This window comes from Protopterus annectens, chromosome 1.part2 (genome assembly GCF_019279795.1).
Source record: "Protopterus annectens isolate FY-2018-M chromosome 1.part2, PAN1.0, whole genome shotgun sequence".
Classification (NCBI taxonomy): domain Eukaryota; kingdom Metazoa; phylum Chordata; order Ceratodontiformes; family Protopteridae; genus Protopterus; species Protopterus annectens.
Window position 1 is genome coordinate 974,737,709 of NC_056727.1, and position 17,908 is coordinate 974,755,616.

A 17,908-nucleotide genomic window follows, 5' to 3' on the forward strand; every position below is an offset into this window, starting at 1 on the left:
GATAGTCTTGTGTTCTGTTTCCAAGATGCAGACCATGGTAAGTGCCGATGTTTAGATCATTAGATGTGAAGTTGGGCATTAATTGCATGGGGTTTTGCTTCTCAAAGAATTTAGCTAGTGAACGTAAATGGAAATAAGGAGAACGCTTGTCAGCTCTGTAGATGTCTGCATAAACTGAGGTTTTCCTGTTTTTGTTAATATAGGATTTTAGTTCACTAGGAGTTGAGGGGTGGTAGGATGAGTAGTGCCACTTTCAGAAAGTAGTTTATTTTATTTATTTTGTTTGTTTGGTTTACATTTGTTTACTGGGAAAGTCCAAGTGCACACATGTCCTTTTTCAGCGGAGGAAGACAATATCAGAGTAGTGTACATAGGACAAAGTAATTAAAGTACTAGCCTAGACACAGTTTGGACAAGCAGCTATACATAAAGGCTAATTAATGGAGTACTAAGTTTAGGTAATACACTAAGTTTTAACTAAAATCCATAAGAATCAAAAGATTAAACAGTAAGTAGAAAGAACATAACATCGTTTATAAAATTCTGTGTAAGTAAATAAGAGATCAATATGTCCTCACACGATTTCTGAATGTAGTTTACAAAGAAATTGAGGTGTCTAGTCTTAGTATGTAATCAGCTCTACAGTGGTATAGTGTTGTGTAATGTTAGTATGTAAACAGATATAGGTAATAAATAGAGGGAGTTGGTTTAGTCAGTAAGTGAAGCAAAGGTAGTAGAGCAAGGACACAACCATTTATTGAATAAGTGGGTTGTTAGTGTTGTTTTAAACTGGGCTAGTAATGCAACAGTTGTAATGTTTTCCAGGAGTGCATTCCAAATTTTTCCTATATAATTTGAGAAGAGGGAATCTCCCGCTTGATTTTTGGTTGTACTAATTTTTATGTGGTGTTTGTTAGTGGAGCATAGGGTTCTGTTAGTGGCATATGGTTGTAGTAATATTTGTAGGGCAGGTGTTTTCTCAGGTTCATAGAGGATTTTATGGGTCATGGTGGATTGGTTGTAGTGAAGGAGGTGGGGAAGCTCTAGCCAGCTGGGTTGCTTAAACACTGAACCATGATCTAGCTGGTAGGTTTGTAGCATATCTGGCAATTTTGTTATAATAGGATTCAAGTTTTGCTAGCTCTGATATAATTTTTTTTTTTTTTTAATATATTTGTGAGTATGGGAGCTGCGTACAGCAGTGTGGAGATTGTGAGATTGGGCAATGGTAGCTTTAGTATTTTTAATGAAGTAGTGTTGGTTCCTGTACAACAAGTTTTTTGTGTACTTTTTTACTGTTTGGGAAATGTGAATATCAAATTTTAAGTTGCAATCAATTTCGACTCCTAGAAGTTTGGTGTGGTGAAGGGAAAATGATGGTGATGTTATTTAGTGATGGTGTTAAGTGTTGTTGGGTGAGGCTAATTTAGTGGGATGGAAAATCGTACGTTTGTTTTTTTTTTTTGGGGGGGGGGGGGTAAGATTAGTTGAGAGTTTGTAAGCCAGGTCTTAACTGCTAGAAAAGATTGTTGTTAAAATTTGAAGTTCTTGAATTGAGTGTGTTTAGTAATTGCCTTGCATTGTGAAAGAGGATTTTGGTTAACGCAACTAGTCGCATTATTAGCTGTGGTCTGAAAGGTACTCTCTGAACCTGTCTGCATGAAGGGTTGGACTGGTGGCTTGTGTTTTGGAGAAGGCCTAGTTACAAACCTCCTTGAAGTTGGTAAGTATGTGTGGCTTTCTGTTGATGCTGTAGTAGAAACTTACCATATTTCTGAGTTGGGGCTGATTTTATAAGGGTAGCAAAATTCAATGTGATTCACCAAAGATGTGTGTGTGTGTGTGTGTGTGTGTGTGTGTGTGTGTGTGTGTGTGTGTGTGTGTGTGTGTGTGTGTGTGTGTGTGTGTGGAGAGATGGGTATGTTTGGGGTGGTGCAGTGAAGGAGCATATTATGAACTGCATATGCCTAAAGCTAGAATTAAAGATGCTTCGTGCACTTCAGTGTGCTAACAAAGTTTGTCAGTTATCAGAAAGTGACCTCTACATTTTTGAGATGCCACAGAGGAATGAGTGCTGGCAGCAGTTTTCTGAAAATTAGAATCTCATTTTCTTAAGCGGCAGTATGTCCCTGATACACCTACAAAGTGTATGCCATAGAAGAATAAAGCCCAAACTATGACCTAGATTCAGCGGTCCCCAACCACTGGGCTGCCAGCCAACAGAGTGAAATGAAAAAGTGAATGTGTGTATGAGTGTGTTTGTGTCTGTCTGCCAGTGTGAGTGAATGCGTGCATGAAAGCAGAATGTGTGTGTGTGTGTGTGTGTGTGTGTGTGTGTGGTGTGTGTAAGTAGGAGACCATGCACAGGCAGCAGCAACAATGAGTTTTGTGTATCCCTCGACCATACCACTCAACCTCTTGCACAATAAATCCTGGACAGAGCCAGAAATAATAGGGACCGACTTTAAATATTGCTTTTATAAACTTATAAAGTCACTAAGGTTGCCATTAGGTTTGCATACCTCTCGACCATAGTAGATCAGTGTTATGCTGTTAAGCAGAATGTACATTTTTTTTGTAATTATTGCCAGTTGTCCTTTTATTGTACATTGTACTTTGGAGCTTTTCTTCCCGGGTCTCAGCTGAAAACTTACTTCTAGTGCAGTTCAGACCTCCCCGGTAAACAAATGTGAAGTAAAATAAATATACGCTTTATTCTGCGCACACAGTGGCCAGTCCGTGGAAAATCGTCTTACATGAAACGGGTCCTTGGTGCAAAAAAAGGTTGGAGAACCGCTGCAAGATGACCTGAGGTCAGGAAGTAGCTCTGTCAGTGGAAGAGCTTGGTGGGGGAGGAGTGAGTGGCTTTCCATTGGTGGAGGAAGGTAGTGCAGTTGGCTGCCTGCTGCCATGCAGGTGGAGGCTTGCATGTGAGAAGTAGCTGTATGACCAGAGGACATAGGCTTTTTGACCCTAAGCCAGTTTCACTACTTTTTCAGGGGACAAAAATGGAGTAGAACATCTTGTCAGGAGACATGTCAAGAAGAAATCCCACAGCCATTGGGGTGGTATTAGGGCTATACTAGAAATGTCCTTATAGCTGCCAGTCATAATGAAGAAAAGTTGCTAGGGAGTATGTGCCGTGCATCTTTCAACCCAGGAACAGGTAAAGCAGGATGCCATATTGGACTGGTCTCTGGGGAAAGCCATACTGGCTTGGGTTAGGGAACATGGGTTTCTACCTCTGGCAGCAGACCAGTGACAAAAATGTGAGCAGGGGCACAAATAACCCTTGTAGCTGCTTGAATGATGGCCCCTGATGATGGCTTACCCCTTATTGTACTGGGTATGTCCCTTTCAAATTTTAGGAGGCTTGATGGTTAGTAGGCATGGGAGCAAAGAGCCCAAGGTACTTTCATAGAGCTTCATTTACTAACTTACTGAAAAGTTCAGTAGTTACTCCTGAAATCTTAAGCAGTTTTAGGTTGATAAACTCTATGAATTTTTAAGGCCCTGAAATTCTGTACAGTAATTTGTGGTGATGCAGAACTAGTACAGGAAGGAATATAAATAGGTGGTGTGACTAGTGTATGGATTTAACATATGTTTTCTGTAGGATTTGAAGTCTGAAACTCAAAGGTATGTCATTATTTAGTGACTTCAGTCCTCAAATCATCCTCCGTGATTTCCCAGAAAAAAATTTAAAAGGCCAATAAAACAACAATTCTGTTTGATAGGGCACCATAAATCAACTAATAAAACCTCAAGGGTACCAAAATGAGCAAGTAGCTACACCATAAGACCAGCATATAAATAAAATGAAATAAAATAATCCAGAGTACAAAACTCCAGTCTCTTTTTATTGTTAAGCGCTTTCTTCCCCAATGTGTACCTCGGGGATTTCCTCCGAACAAGAAACAGAAGAAAACACAAACCTCCAAGTCAGCACCCTTTTATACACAATTAAGTAATCAATTGTTATTACAAAAATTTAAAGATATAGCAGTAAAACCATAAAATACTTTTCTACTTTAAATATTCACACAGGAAAAACACATTTTAAATAAAGCATACCTATTGAAATATTAAATTTTACATTATTAAAAATGTGTATATTGAAATAAAATATATTCAGATAATTAAAGCCCTTTTTCTTAAAACAAGAACCAGGGAAATATAATCATTTAACCTGGGTTCAACAGTAGCATTTAATCTAACAATCCAGTAAAACTCTGAGGTCAACCTGAAGCTCCCACCAACCACCTCTAAAATTTCGTGGGATAACTTCTAAAATACAGAACTTAATCTTGTATCTCCCTTACAAGCTAGTGTGTGCCTATACAATGCGTTATTTACATTCCCCTTAGTAATAGCATAAAGATGTTCAGATATTCTGGTCTTAAAATGCCTTTCCGTTTTACCAGTATAATAGTGTGAACAAGTTTGGCAAACTGAAATATATATAACACCTCTCGTGTTACAATTGCCCTTATGTAGAGGACACACATTTGAGGTTTTACAAATTTTAAAAGGAACAAACCAAAAATATGAGCCGCAAATCTGGACAGTTGAGAGGTATGCCTTGGTCTCATGTCATTGATTTCCAACACGGCTGCTTTATTGAATAAATAAGTGTATAGTCTATCACAAAATGTTACTTTTATATGTTGGCCTTACCTGAAAACATCTGTAAACATGCTGGGGTGATTCTCTGGAAATTTGTAAGATTTGGCTGTAAAATGTTTGAGATTCATGTGATATTGTGACAGCTGTGGAGAAGAGATGTGCAGATGTGTAGAAATCTGATTGTACCTATTAAATGGCTAAGTGAACTGATCTTTCATAGACCCTTTTCAGCATTCCACAAATGCATGGAATGCTACATAAATGATGAAAAAAACTATTATGACATCATGATGTATAAGCAAATTACCCTTTAGGAGCACATACTTGTTCTAGCACATTGGTTTTTGAATACACATTGATTTACACGTCCTAATGCATAGAAACCATTAAGCCATTCAGCTACAGTCCAACATTATGTTTTTGAGATATGGAAAATAACGGAGAATATGAGGACTCCACACAGGTATTGATGGAGATCAGACCTTAATCCTGAGCTCTGGACCTCTGAGACAGGAACCTTGAGCATTTAATCACCCTGTTGTCCAACTAGATCAGTACTGATAGTGTAAAGAAAACATCTACTCCCCTCACTAATGTATGGCGCTCTACTAACAAACATATCTGCCTCTCTCTCCTCCAAACTGGAAGTCTGTTATAATAAAATTTCTAAATTTGCCACCAAAGCCAAATGCTCCTCCCATCATTGCACTGTCCTTCATTTGTTAAACTGGCTTGAACTCGCCAACCATCTAGACTACCTCCAAATTACTACAGCCCACAGACTAATATTTCAACCTAAATGCCCTGCACTAACCAACATCCTACAACCATACACCCCACATAGAACTCTAAGATCTACTCACCAAAACCTAATCACTGTCCGCAAACCCAGCCGTCCTGCTGGTCAGCTTCTATTATCCGTTTCTTTAGCTAAAAAATGGAATTCTCTTCCTTCCTCACTACAGACCTGTGAAAATTCTGATAACTTTAAAACTCTGCTACATTCCTACCTTTCCTAATTGGAAATGCAACTGCACTCTCCCCACCTAGCCTACTAACATAGCTTAGTATGCATAGGCCAACCAAACCAGCCGCGGCGCCGGCGCCTAGTAGGGGGGCTTTTCCAGTATTTATTTGGTGTAGGTAGACTAAGATGGGGGCACCAGATGGTGTGGTGGGGGGTGCCGTGGAGCCCTTTTGCTTAGGGCACCAGTTGACCTAAGGCCGCTCCTGCCTACTAATCACCCCACTCCATCCTGAATGACTAAACTCCTGACTAACTCTGAGTACAAGCTAATCTAACATAAATGTGCATATTGTAAATAGCTCCTTCCACCTTTTCTTTCTTTGTCAACTAAGTCATTACTCTCACTTTCAATTAAGTCACTACTGCCATCTTAAATATTTAGATACTATATAACCAAAGAATTATTCCTGTTCTCTAACATGAAATGTAATTGTAAATGTGTCTTCTTTACTATGATTGCATCTGTAACTAAACTATGCAATGCGGAGCTTCACCCCGGGCCTCCATTGAAAAGGGGCTCCCTGAACCCAGTGGATCTCCTTGGTCATCAAACTGGAAATAAAGAAAATAAATAAAAATGCTAAAGTAGATTTGGACTATGTTTTCAGGAGTAAAACTGATCAGCATACCAGCTGTAGGCAAGAAAGAATGGCTTTTGAGGGTTGAGATATGTTAATGGTGTCCATAATATATATTTAGTTAACTCATTCTGTCCAGTGGTTGCATATTGATCCTTTGGACAATACCAAGTTGTGTCCTCACATTTCAGACCAGTATTCATATCTCTGGAACCATAAGGGTAACCAAAGAAGTGCAAATGGCAAACTGTTCAGCACAAATTAATTTTTGCAGTGTTAGTATTCATTAGGTCTTAAACTAGATTTTATAAATCTCAGTAAATATTATTTTTTGTAATTTAAACTACTTGCAATATCTGTGTAACTGCTCAACTGAGATATTTCACATTAAGCTAAGCAGTTCTGTGTTTGTCATTTGGTTGTTCGGACATTTTAGAGGAATATAAAAAGTGCGATAATGTAAATAGTATGTGAACAACAATTAATATCTCTTTAGCTGCACTAGACAGAGGCCAAGTATCTGTGCAGTTGTATCGCCCATCATGTTGGTTTTAAAGTAAAATATTTAAGTAACTTGTAATATAGCATAGCTTTGGAATTATTAATATAACTATGAATGAACAATGCTTAGACACTTGGAGTATTAGGAGGATGTCACTAGAGAAGCATGTAGAGGTCATAATCAGTCTCTTTCTTATCCTGTTTTTAGATGGGATTGGAGCGCCACATCAATGTTATAGAATGTGACCAAATCACAGAGAGCCACTGTTTATCCAGCCAAGTGGGTAGCCCCGACACTGGTGTCACTAGGCTTTAAAACATGATTTCCTGCAACAAAATAGTCTTCCTTAGAAATAGAATGTAGGGTACTGGCAAAAAGGTACCTAGTGGAGTGGAATGTGTGATCATTCTAAGCCAGCTCTGAGTAAAGTTTTAACCTACCTGATTTTTGAAACTTTTATGCATGATGCAAGACATTTTCTATTTTGAGGTTAGACCACAGCCATATTAACTTGAAGCCTCCAGGTAAATAAGCAGTTTGCTGATAAAATTGCTTATTGCATTGGAAAACTAGTTGTAAGAAACAGTACAATTTGAAGTGAAGATATGGTCTTTATACAATGCATTGGTGAGTTGTGCAAGTTATCCTCGGACTGTAATACACATCCAAGAGCCAACAAAAAAGGCAGTTTACTTGATTTTGTCATTCAGCTGTACATTTAACATTTGCACAGCACCCCCCATCATAGCCCCTTCTGCTACTCCCAACCACATTTGAATGTCCACATCTCACCCAGGATGACTCTTCTGATAGTCTGACAACCTTTTGGTAGCTTATGCTCCCTAAATTCTGATACCATCCCACCTCTGCAACAGTCTGCCATTATTGACCCTTTTATCCAGTGTTATGTTTTTGGCGATATATGCCTTTCATAACTCTTTTTCACCTGTTATATTTAGGTACCATTTCCATTTTTCGTGCAGTGCACTGATCCAGGTTTCTCTTGACTTTGATGTAACATCTCTTACCGATACAGTAAACATGGTAGAAAAACATCTTTCTAAATCCTTTTGTAACTGTTAGGTCTTTAGCTTGATGTGCAATAGCAGAATTGTTTCTGGTTCCCTTTGGTTGATCACTCCCAAGGTAGGGAATACAGCATATTTTTGTCTGTATTGGATGGCCTTGTGTAGTGTTCATAAGGATTTAAAGTGGAAATAAATGCAATTCATTGTTCTCTTTGCAGAGACTTCTTTTTTACTCAGACTGGCGTTTTCTGATCTTAGTCTCCAACCTGCTGATTTCCTTTTGCGAAGCCTTATTTTCCCTGTGAAGTTTCTGAAAATACTCTACAGTTTTTAACTGCACAAATTCAGTTGTCACCTTCATAGTCGGCGTTAGGCACCCACAGAATCCGCAACTGCGGGTAGCCCCCGATTATCTCCATGCTTACGAGGGCCCCCACATGAAGCAACCGTGGATTTCTCAATCTACTCTGCTTCTTGTACATAAGCATCTGGAAAAAAAACATCATTTGTTCCGTACGTAGGTGAAGAATCAAAAAAGTGTGTGTCAGTCTGTGTGTTCATTTGTCTGCTAGTGTCTGTGAGTGCGTGTATGCCAGTGTTCGCAAGTGCGTGTATGTGACTATGCTAGTGCATTTGTATATGCAAGTCTGTGTGAGTGTGTGCATGCGAGTGTATGAGTGTGTGTGTATATGACTGTATCTGAGTAAATGTGCATATGCGAGAGTGCGCTAGTGCGTGCATGTGAGTGCGTGATTATGTGTATACTACTGTGTGCGAGTGCATGTGTGTATGCGAGTGTGAGTGAGTGCTGATATGCGAGTACGTGTGGGCTTGCATGAGTGTGCAGAGGGTTCAGAAATCGGATTACTACACAGGTTGCTTCAGAAAATTTTATTTAAACATTAGCATACCTCTCAGCTGTCCATATTTTTGCCTCATATTTTCTTGTCTGTTCTCCTCATAAAATTTGTGGTTTTCTGGCAAATCATTGAGGACTGAAATCCCTACATAATAACATTCACTTGAGTTTCATACTTCATTTCCTCTGGAAAAAGTATCCCAACACAGATGCTGTTATTCTAGCAACTTTTTAAGTTTATGAGAGCAGTATTTAAACTCTGTCCCTACTTTTAGCCCTTTGTTCCACCATTATTTTAGGCTTTAGTCAGATTTCTTGTGCTAAGAGGTTGAAGGCATTTACAGCTATTCAGGGATAATAATTATTAATTTAATTTAAATTTATTTTATTTATTTATTTGACATTTGGTTACCAGGAAAGTCTGACTGGGTATGAAAACCCATTTTAAGTGGATGACTGGGGAGAAAAGCTGCATACAATACAACTGTGTAACACAATAATATATAAGGAAATAGCATGCAAAAAATAACCGTGTATATTGACAAATGATTCAGGAAAAGGTGGTACAGAAGCATTAGGCTATGTTGTTGTTGTTTGTCTTTTCGGCTTTTCCCGGTTAGGGGTCGCCACAGTGGAACTCCGGTCCGCTAATGATTGGCAGTCGGTCCGCTAATGATTGGCAGTCGATTTTTATGGTGCCGAGTTGCCAGCCCAATGCCCAACCTTTCGCGAAGGCACGCCCAGTACAATGACAAAGTGTTATTGACCTTGCTCTACGTTTGTCAAAAATTACTGGTTTAATTTTTATTTACATGTATACATATTTACATATGGAGGTAAGTTTGGAATGTGAGTGATACAGGAAGGCTGGTAAAGAGGAAGGAGGAAATTCGGTAAGCGTGTCTGATGGGTGTTGGGGTGGGACTGTGATGGCTATTATGGTCTAAGGGAGGGTAGTAAAAGTGAAGGTGAGGGAAAGAGTGGGTTGGTGATTAGGCCGGAGCTGAGAAAGAACACAGACAGGAGTTAGCTAGTTGAGATTTGAGGATGTTTGGGAATTTTGCAGTGATTATAGTCTCCAGGATAAATTGAGGAATAGAATTCTAAGTCCTAGAGATGAGGCTGAATTATAGCGAGTCCCCAAAGCTGTTTTTAGATTTAGTAACTTGAAGGTGGAGTTTGTCAGAGGAATGCAAGATTTTGTTATTAGAGTAGGGAGATAGCAGATTTATAAGTGCTGGGCACTTGTCAGGGTGGTGCATTATAGGTTCATAGATTAGTACTAAGCTAACTGCCCTTGCGAGCCATTTTAAGCCTAGCCAATTATACCTTGTGAGACTCAAACCCTGCGCCTTGTGCTTGCAAGGCAAACACCTTCACCATTAGGCCACGGTTGTGAGCTGGGTTAAGGTTGGTAGGTTGGGTAGCTCTAGCCAGTTAAGTTGATGTGCGATGCAGTGGTGGGATCTGGGTGGTGAGTTGGCAGCAAATTTAGCAATCTTATTGTAGCAGGATGTGATTTTAGCTAAGTCTGTTTTCTTAAGGTTGGTATAGATAGGACAGGCATAAAGGAGGGTGGAGAGTAGCTGAGTCCTTGTAATAGATAATCTAGTTGAGTGCTGAGGAATGGCTTTATTCTATAGAGGCAGCCTAGTTTTATGTGAACTTTTTTAATGGTTAAGGATATGTGTTTATCCAGTTTCATATTCTTATCAGTGGTGACTCCGAGTAGTTTAGCATGGGATACTGTTTCAGTTTTGGTTTTGTTTGCCAAATAGATAAGGAAGGGGGAAGGATTTGTTGGGTTTACTGGATGAGAAGAGCAATAGTTTAGTTTAGTTTTATTAGGACTGAGAATTGTGATTTTTATCGTAATTGATTAATTTTATTCTTCATTAGTTGTAATTTTATTGTGATAGTACTTTTTTCATTTAAAAAGAAAAGAAGTGAATGTAAATTCAGCAAATACATTTATTTATTTATTTTATTTGTCTTTGTTTACTGGGAAAGTCCAACTGGGTAATACCCATTTTCAGCAGAGGCCCTGGGAGAAAAGCTCCAGTTGCTTACATCACATTATACTAAGTTCCAGTTAAACACAGTGTAGCTACATTTCTGTTTTACATTTATACACAAGCAGTAGTTATATTTATACAGTCCAAGATCTGACAGAGGTGAAAGTTACTAAAGAGAGAGCCCACACGCATCTTATGGCCTTGGTGACTGTCTCAAAGAAGTCGACCATATTTAACAGGCATGACCTCCCCTTGACAAAACCAAACTATGTGCGATCAAGTGTCTGGAGGTTGCCAATGTCCTTGTTAATGAAGTCCATGATAATCCGCTCCATGGCCTTGCCTGGCTAGTTAGACTGATGGGTCTATAATTTCCTGGATCGGTGGATGCTCCACCTTTATGCAAAGGGATGACTGTTGCTGTCCTCCACTCAGCTGGGATGAACCTGGTACTCGGGCTTTAGTTGAATAGGGTGCCTAATGGTGCTGCAAGTTCCTGCTTGAGTTCATGTAGGATGCAGCCTGGGATGTTTTCGGGTCCCATGGAGGCTGTATTTTTTGCCTTTGAGAGAGCAGTGATTACTTTCTCCCTGGAGATAAGGGAAGGGGGGGGGCAGGTATAGGTTCATAGGCTGATACTAGGCTATCTGCCCTAGGGCATTTATATGCCTAGCCCGAGTGTGTTTGGCTTTTGCCACCCTTTTAGATTAGTTGACTGTGCCTTTGTATAGAAGGTCACAGAAGAATAGCCCTTTTAAGTTTAGTAAAGTAGGAAGATAGACAAGTATGAATTAGAAGTACTGACAAAAATGGAGAGAGTACACAAAATGCTTTTATGAAGAATCATTTTTCTCTTTCTTTTTTCATCTGTATGTTCAGTTCATCAACCATTAACATAAGTTATTCAGTCTTTATCTTGCTTCCAGTCTCCAGCCTCACTGACAGTACCATAAAATCAGCTTCTGTGAAATCCTACACTTGTCTTTATTTCTTAAATTACAGACTGGCATGAACATGAAGGGCTAATAAAATTTTAGTCTCAACATTGTTGGACCCCTTCAGTATAGGTTAAGACCACATTTAATATTCTGTGAGATCCTAAATTTTCTGAGTAAACCCCTTATTATTCAAAGTTCATTCTGCTCCCTGTCAACACTGAAGTCTGGAATCTCCTAGATAACCCTATAAAAGTTAAGGCTTCCATGAGAAGCTTAGCTCTTTCCTTTTAACTTTTATCCCCTCATTTTCAGGATCCCATTCTTCATAGAAGCATTATTGGGGGTTGTCCTGTTTTACTGATGGGGGGACAGAGGAGTGAAGTTTTCACTGAACTTGCCAGCAGGTTGGCAATATCTATAGGGTTTGTGTATGTAGTGTCCTTGACCACTAGTTCTGAGCAGATCTGGGTACTTCCCCTTGAGATTGCGGACATATGTGAAGAAAGCCTTATGATTGTCTTTAGTAGATGTGGCCAGTTTGTACTCGAAGTTTGCTTTGGAGGATTTCACTAGTGATCTTATTTGCTTGTTCAGGCTAAGGAGAGATTGCTGCTAATTAGACACCTGCTCCTTCTTGGTCCTGCACAGCAACTTTTTTCCTTTTAGTATAGAGTTTATTTATTGTAGATGTCCACCAGAAGGTTTACTCTTCCTCTTGGAGGAGGATTTCATCCAGTCTGGTATTCCGAGGGTCTTATACAGGCTGTTGACCTTTCCTATCAAGTGGTTTCTGGTAAAAGAAAAATTGATTCCTCTTTTCCTGAAGAGATTCAAGAAATTAAAACCAGAGAGGGTGTGATGGAATTGATCCAGTTTTTTTCCCCCAGAAATTCCTCAGAATTCTGATTCAGACTCTGGACAGCATGAGACCAAAATAAAGATGGTAAAGCAGGGAATTCCACCATAATACACCAAAAAGGTTTATTGTGAGCACTTTCGTTCACTCTACATCAATGAACTTCATCAGACAATTCAAAACGCTCAATTTCTTTCTTAAATATCCCTCTCATTAATGATATCACAAACACATCTCACTTTTAAATTAACGTATAAAATATAAACCGTACACCATTATTCCGAATGAAAAACATATGGAAAAAATGAATATCCAAAATTTTAAAATTCGTTATTCAAATTCAATATGTCACCTTTCCAGCCATTTCAGTTTTAGAATACGTCACAGCATGTTACCGAATTTCCCTGTCAGTGATTCTCTTTTTCCTAGACTATTTCCCGAATATGCAGGTATATTCAGTGGGAGAACACTGAGGTTTCTCAGTCCCCCAGAAAATGCGGTCATCTGTTGCAGAAGTAATTTTCAGAACCTTTACCCATGTCCCCAGTTCTATCGGTTCTGGAGGAAGTAATTTCCAGAACCTTTACCCATTTCCCCAGTTCTATCAGTTCTGGAGGAAGTATGTGTCTCTGCCTGCAGTTTTCCCTGATGTAATGTATAAAAGTTAGTCAAGCTTTTAAGTTTTTATGCACTTTTCCCAAACATGACCCAGCAGCTATAGCTTTAATTAATCTGGATGCTGCCAAACATTTTAACCCTAATCCTTCCCCTTTTGACAAGGACAGTAAAGCAATTTTTAAGTTTGGGGAAACGTGTTTGTTTCTGCAACTTTAATTTTTAGTTGTCAAGCTCATATGTTAAAGTTTATTGTGACTAACTGAAAATATGAGGAATGTTTTATCTGCATTTTCTTCCTGTGAGGAAAAATCTGCTTTGTATGGTTTGGTTTCTTCTATTTCTCAGGTCACTAGTCATTTAAAGTGAGTTTATGACAGTAGATACCACACCCAGCGAGGATGCCTTTGGTACTATGTTGAGGAGGTTTACCTGGCTTCATTCTCACAACCTCCTAGAGGATGTAAAAATGAGCTTTTAAATTCACCTTTGGATAGATATTTTGGTCCCACTGCTGCAAAGGTCATCAAAAATGTGATGAGAGGGTTAAGATGAAATACACAGAATCTCAAAATTTTTTTATCCCTTCCTCTTTACATTTTTCAAAGGTTATTTTGCTCGCTTGTCCAACTGCTGATAGAAACAAAACAGTCTCAGCAATATGCTGGTAAGTAGACATTAAAAAAACAATGGTTGGGAGGTGCCCTAAAAGAAAGTAGGAATCCCCAAAACAAATGACAGTGAAAAAAAGTCAGAATTAGTATGCAAGGCCCAAATCCCACCCTGGCAGTCTTCATTTCCCTTCCAGAAAGTCAGATTCTCCATTTCTGTCTCTTTGGCATCAGGTTGTTTCAGACAAATGTGTTCTGAGACTGACTCAGTTGGAAGAGATCTCTTCTTTGCAGGGAAATATTCCACATTCCCAAACCAAACCCTTCTGTTTCCTCCTGTCCTACAGCACATGCTTTATCAGGAGCGGGTAATATAAATACTTTTTCCTGGTGGGGAAGAAGTTTTCATTCAAGACCGTTTCTGAAAACATCTGTCACCCTGTGATTGATTTGATCATTCATTTCCACTTGGGGGTGAGAGCTGATCATGGGAAACTATATCCAGGCAGCCATCAGGATTTACTGGTATTGTACTAAATCACCATTCCCAGGCAGCTGATGTGTATTTTGACTTGCATGAAGGCCTGCTTTGCTTTCCCTTTCATGGAGACATGCATGCTCACTACCATACACACTTCCCAGAAGACTGCTGCCTTTCACTGTTTGGAATCCCCTGTATGCTACATGTTGTACTCCCACTCCACTGTGAGAGTCAACATTGCAGCATACCGAATCCTCTCTCTCTCTGTCCCTGGATGAGTGGACCAGCATTGAATTTACTCTCACCCTGCTTCGTAATCTACTGTACTATCCTGCCCGTTAATTGAAAACAAATCGTCTGGGTCATTGTCGGGGTTTCTTGCTGCTATGTCAGTGAACTGACCTGAGAAGAGCCCTACATTTAAGTAGAAAATGATAACCGTACAAGAAGAACATATTCTGGAGGAAAACTCAGCTGAATGACCACATTTTGAAGTTATTAATTTAGAGTTGAGTGTTAGAAAGGTTAAATGGTAAGTGACCCAAAATGCATGTAATGAATTTGATAGGCACATTCAGCAAGACACTGTATATTAAAGAAAGGAAGGAAAATTAGCACTGAGTGCTGTCTTTAATGATGAGATAAGTGTGGGAAAACTTAACCGAATGTGCAAACAGTTTGGTTTAGAAGTACTGTCAGTAGCTGCCACAACATTACAGGAGATGTGGCATAGTGACGGTTTATATTGCTGTTAAACTTCTTTAGGGTTGAATAGTTTTGCAGTAGATCTGGAACAAGCTTGCCTGCAACAAAAACTGCCTTCAAAGAAGGCTGCAGTCTGGCTGCTTTGAAGTATTTCACTACATAATGTGATTTTGTATAAATTTAATTAGATCCATAGCTCTCAACCTGTCAGCACAATAAATCTGGACAGAGACAGAAATATTGGGGGGACAAAGGTTCAAAAAGCGACAGATTTTAAATATTGCTCCTAAAAACTTAGAAAGTTGCTAGAGTAACAGGTTTTGAATTATTATGCATTTTCTGAAGGACATGGAGTTGGAAACTCAAATGTGTCATTGTTTAGTAGTAGTTAGTTACTTCAGTCCCCAATGGTTTGCCAGAAAACCACAATTTTTATGAGGAACAGACCAAAAATACAAGGCAAAAATCTGAACATTCTGTGAAAATCTACACAATTGAGAGGTATCATTAGATCTCACAAGCTTTGCTGCAAACCTTGATATCCGATACAGTCTCTCTAAACTTAATTCATATTTATTTCTGTTGTTATAGTCTTAAATAAATAACATTAAGAATTTACCTTATATGCCTTCTGTCAGGAATAGCACTTCAGGATGTGCAAACAGAAATTTTATTCTTGGGCGCTGGGAGTCTGTCTTCATAACCCTTGATGAAGCATTCTCACTACACTGTATTTTTATACAATTTCTTATCTAACCTGGTCATGCAGCCTCATTACGTTACAGTTATTCTGACAAATCTCCTCATCCCTCGTGATTTTCACTTTGGACTTCACATGAACACCTTTCTATATATGATCCACCTACTTCCAAGGGGTCTTCTTTCTGACCTTGGATGTTTCACACCTGCCCTAGCAACTATGTACTCCTACCCTGGAGGACTCGGGCTAACAAATTCCTTTTTGTACTAACTACATGCCTCGACTTCATGCGACACACACTATTCTCTTTTATTGCATACTAAAAGAATGTAGTTTAAGAAACAGCAATTTTGTAGCTTATGAAGCTGTATTTTTCCCAGCCCTGCATACAAATTTATATTTGCTATTTAACAATCGTATTATAGCATTATTGAGGCCGCGGTGGTGTAGCGGTTAGCGTTGTTGCCGCACAGCAAGTGGTTCTCCCGTTCAATTCTCGGCTGGAGCACCTTCTGTATAGAGTCTGCATGTCCAACCCCATGGTCGAGTGACATTTAAAGACATGCAAGTAGGTGTGTGCGTGAATTGGTGTGCCTTCTTTGAAGGTTGAGTGTCGAGCTGGCAACTCGGCACCGTAAAAATCCACTGCCAATCATTAGCAGACCGGAGTTCCGCTGTGGCGACCCCTAACCGGGAAAAGCCGAAAGACATTACTATTACAGCATCATTAATAAACTGGTCTTGTCCCATAACACTATCTGTCCTCTTGCTTTTAATTATCCTCCTATGTACCATTTTTTTCTCCTTCATTTCATTCTGTTCTTTCTCCCTATATTCGCGTTCCACTGCTTCCATATCCTTGCTCCCCACGTTTGGTGTCATCCGCTACCATATTCATTTATCTCACAACTTGCGTCCTTTCTAAGCATCTGTAACAAAAGTACATGTTATACTTACTTACAGCTTTGCATTGTTTCTGTTCATGTTCCTCTACACCTTTTGTCCCCTGCGTTGCCAGCTCTTCCATCTCTTATATTTAAGTCTTCCATTCTGTCTGCTCACATACAGTCATACTGTCCTCATCACAACTTCTCTCGTCGTCTTTACATCTTCTTGGTGTCTGCATGAATAAAAATGAGTCTTCTTATCTGTATATATTGTGGATATTTTATACATTTTAAATGTTGTACCTACATTAGTAACTTGTGACATTTGAAGTGTTAGACCTGTCGGATTTCTTGGCATCTTTGTAGCTGTAACAAATTTGAGGGTGTATGCAGCCATTTTATTCTATATGTACATTGTCTACTTGTTCTCATAATGGTTCTTGTCTCTGTAATATGCATACATTTGTATTACTGTCAGAACTTTTCTTCCTGGGTCTCCACTATATAGGAGTTGTGCCCACGTTGAGCTTCCTATGTATCACATGCAAATAAATAAATAAGTAGACATGTCATTTTAAGAAAATTAAGAAAACTGTGTTCATGGTAATCTGTCAGTGTTGCAACTGAAAGAGATTTTAAGGTGCATTTGACCTTTTTATGCGTGCCTGTACCAAGCTATAGGACTACTTTACTCTTCCTGGTTTCGTAAGGCTATTATTGTATTCTGAATTTATCTGGAAATCCATATGACCATTGCCTCCAGTGATAGGCTGTTGTATCTGTCCCCCCCCCAAAAAAAAGACCTTTCTAATATGACTCCTCAGTTTGATGTGATTTAGACCATCACAATTAGCTCAGAAGACAAAGGCTATGAGTGTTAAACTGCTTTCTGTAGTCCCAGGTTTGATTGCCTCATCCGTCACTTTCCTGCTGTGTGACTGAGCAAGTCATGTAATCAGACAGTGCTCTGTGGCAGTTGGGCCAAACTCCTCAGTGTTCTCTTGGACCACATGCCTAGTAACTGCCTGCTATAAGGAAGGTAATCAATAATGTGATGTCAGTCACCATCACCCTGTGAGTATGAGGGGGAGGGAGAGAGACCTGTTTATAGCAGAATAATCAAAGTAAGTGTACATCAGATGTTGTAATGCATGCTACCTAGCTTAATAAAAATTGCCAAATGTTTTCATTGGAGAAGTATGCTTGTTCCTTCGTAGATCTGATGACCTTTTTGTATATTGCTCTGCAGAACTTGCATTAAACAGACATTACCATGGGACAGAGCCAACTGACAGCTGATGAAAAATATACCCTCATCTCCAGGAACCTCCAGGTAAGGCTAAACATGTTTCAGTGGATTTGGATGATAAAGCTTTGGGTTATGTCAATTTCTTAAATTAATTATTATTATTATTACTATTTGGTGGAGGCAGTTATCTGCATCTGTCATGTTTGCATTTCAGTGTTGCTCTTGCATAAT

The 17,908-nt window shown here is 39.2% G+C and overlaps 1 protein-coding gene across 1 annotated transcript in view; it reads left to right on the forward strand.

Moving 5' to 3' along the window:
• The window catches only part of LOC122792203 (tyrosine--tRNA ligase, cytoplasmic-like), a 480,316-nt gene that overhangs the window by 56,974 nt on the left and 405,434 nt on the right, over positions 1 to 17,908 (forward strand). Inside the window, exon 2 of the mRNA XM_044059934.1 lies at positions 17,678 to 17,761. Within this exon, the coding sequence (XP_043915869.1) occupies positions 17,702 to 17,761 (60 nt within the window). The 5' untranslated portion in view covers positions 17,678 to 17,701. The remainder of the gene's footprint in view (positions 1 to 17,677; positions 17,762 to 17,908) is intronic.